At 40.9% G+C, this 2,500-nt stretch overlaps 1 protein-coding gene across 10 annotated transcripts in view; it reads left to right on the top strand.

Annotated features, from left to right (window-relative positions):
• LOC122263462 (coronin-1A) overlaps positions 1 to 2,151 on the top strand; it is a 52,232-nt gene extending 50,081 nt beyond the window's left edge. For 4 of the 10 annotated variants that reach the window (XM_043031885.2, XM_043031886.2, XM_086534107.1 and 1 more), the window contains one exon: positions 1,108 to 2,151. In XM_043031885.2, the coding sequence (XP_042887819.1) occupies positions 1,108 to 1,233 (126 nt within the window). In that variant the 3' untranslated portion in view covers positions 1,234 to 2,151. The remainder of the gene's footprint in view (positions 1 to 1,107) is intronic. The other 6 variants (XM_043031884.2, XM_043031887.2, XM_043031882.2 and 3 more) reach the window with 3 other exon arrangements.
• Positions 2,152 to 2,500: the final 349 nt, after the last annotated feature.

Here is a 2,500-nt window from a genome sequence, read left to right as displayed (position 1 = left end):
ATTGTTTACACCAGTATAACAATTACATTTTTCTGACCCTTCTTGTTTATGCATCCCTTTCCCCCTCTCTCCTCTCCTTTTCTTTCCCCCACTCTCCTCTCCTCCCCTTCCTCTCCTCCCCTCTCTATCCCTCTCCTCCCCCTTCCCCTTCTCCCCCCTCCTCCAACCCTGCTTTCTTTCATCTTCTCCATTTCTCTTCTACCTTATGTGTATTTGCGTGTGCGTATGTGTGATGGTGTATGTGAGTGGGTGCATTCATGTACATTTGAAATACTTGTTTGATGTTTAGTAGAAGCTTTTGCCACAGTTGATGTTGTGTTGGAGTTTTCAAAAGCCATTGAAAATGAGAAACATTTTTTGATCCTTCTAATTTCTTTATTTTTTTATTATGAAGATTATCATAACTGATTAAACATATTTTTGAAGCATACAAGAAAGCCATTTTTATCATTTCTATCTAGTTCTTCTTTTTTTTTTTCCCCCCCCTTTTTTTTTGTTTTTTCTTTTTTTTTTTCCCCCCCCCCCCAACCCACCCCCCAAGCAACCCCCCCCCCCACCCACCCCTCCCCTCCACCCTCCTTTGTGTTTGTGTGTTTTTTTGTCCCTTTTTCTTTTGTTTGCCCCCCAACCCCCCCCACCCCACCGCCACCCATCCACCCCCCCCCAACCCCTTCTTCCCCTTATGTTCCACACCTGTTTTTTGTTTTTGTTTTTTTTTTTGGTATCCGTTATGTTCCCCCCTTTGTCCCTTCCCCCCACCACCCAATTGTTTTTTTTTTTTTATGGTTGTGTTTATTCCAACCCCTATTCCTCCCACCACCACCCGACACAATTTGTTTTGTTTGTTTTCCCCCCACCCTATTTCAACTCCCACCCCACCCCACCCCCCCACACCCCAAGTGTGTTTTTTTTATTTTTTTATTTTTTTTTTTTTTTTTTTTTTTTTATAATATATTTTTTTTTTTTTTTTTTTTTTTTTTTTTTTGTTTTTTTTTTTTTTTTTTTTTTTAACTAAAGTGAAGGTTTTCAAGTGTTGAGTTGTCTAAGATCACCACTTCAGTTACACAAGTTTGTGGAATACTCATTCTTTCATGTTACATATTTCAGCTGCGGAGAGCGTACACAGCACAGTGTGAAGAGCTCAAGCTTCTCAGACGTCAGCTCATCCTGAAGGACCGAAGAATCCATGAGCTGGAAGACCAACTCAATCAGTTAAAAGTGACTCGCAAGTAGATAGGAGTTAGAAACACTGAAGCTCTGAAAAGGTGGGACTTCCCCAAATAACAGCACAAGGTGTCACTGTCTTCATCTCAGCATCCCGCAACATCAGTTTGGGAGTGGTAGTACTCAAGATATAATTTTTTTACTCTTTTATTTTTTTAATGCAAGAAATTTAATGTACAGAAACACTGTAGACTTAGCTTTGGGGGATAAAGAATGACAGCAAAAAGGACAGGCCCCTGTAGAAGAACTGCCAAGTCTCGATCACTGGTAGACGTAAAGGGTTGCTGCCTCTTCTGGCTTGTCATAGTTGGCAGTGAGCTTAAGTAGCAAGAACAGTGGAGTAGAGAGGTGGAGCTGTGAAGAGCTTAAAGCATCTGATGTAATGCTCTGTGTGGTTTGGCAGGAAATGATATGGGTAGGTTTCAGATAGTATATAATATGCAATGTTGTGATAATGATTCTTCATTGATATATGATTACTACTGCCTTCATATGATGAAGTAACCTTGTAGTCAAACTGTCTTACTAGAGGTGGTCCTCTGAGGTAAACACCTTCAGATTATAAATTTTCAGCCTATGTAAAGTGTTATTGTGAAGGAGGTGCAGAACTGACCACGTCTAGGTAACAGGCAACTACATAGAACCCGGTTACTCTGTCTGCTGTGCTTAGACACGTTTATATATATAAATATATATCAGGCACTTATGCACATAAATGTAAGCATTCATCTTGATGAATTACAAAGCATGGCTATGCTACTGTGACTTGTATTTCTATATTCATCATTCTCATCAGGGCTCATGAGTCAGTTGAGTTTTTTTTTTTTTTTTCTAAGAACACAAGACTGGCACAAATTACAGTCCAAGTTTTATATACATGTCTGAGAATGCATTTTATGGAGGCTTAGTTTTTGCAAAGAATGTGTTTACTACCAATTTTTTTATTGTGAGTTTTAGGAATAGTGATTTTTCCTAGATGTGACCAGTGTATGTATGGGGGGGGGGGGGGGGGGAGGGGGGGGGTGGGGGGGGGGGGGGGGGGGGGGGGGGGGGGGGGGGGGGGGGGGGGGAGGGGGTGGGGGGGGGGGGGGGGGGGGGGGGGGCATCATGTTAATGTATTGAAATTTTAAAGTTTTTTGCTTGGTTCAGATTGCAGAACAGACAGACAAATATTTTATTGATATTTTTTTTTTTGTCAGTAAGATGCATCAAACAGTATGTCACAAACTTGTCACTTTTTATTTCTTGTAAAGCACAGAGTATTGATGTTACGAAT

The sequence above is a fragment of the Penaeus japonicus genome, unplaced genomic scaffold (genome assembly GCF_977035675.1).
Source record: "Penaeus japonicus unplaced genomic scaffold, GWHDUDI00000001_assembly GWHDUDI00000040, whole genome shotgun sequence".
Classification (NCBI taxonomy): Eukaryota; Metazoa; Arthropoda; class Malacostraca; order Decapoda; family Penaeidae; genus Penaeus; species Penaeus japonicus.
The sequence above is the reverse complement of the archived record's forward strand: the minus strand, read 5'-3'. Positions and strand labels throughout refer to the sequence as shown.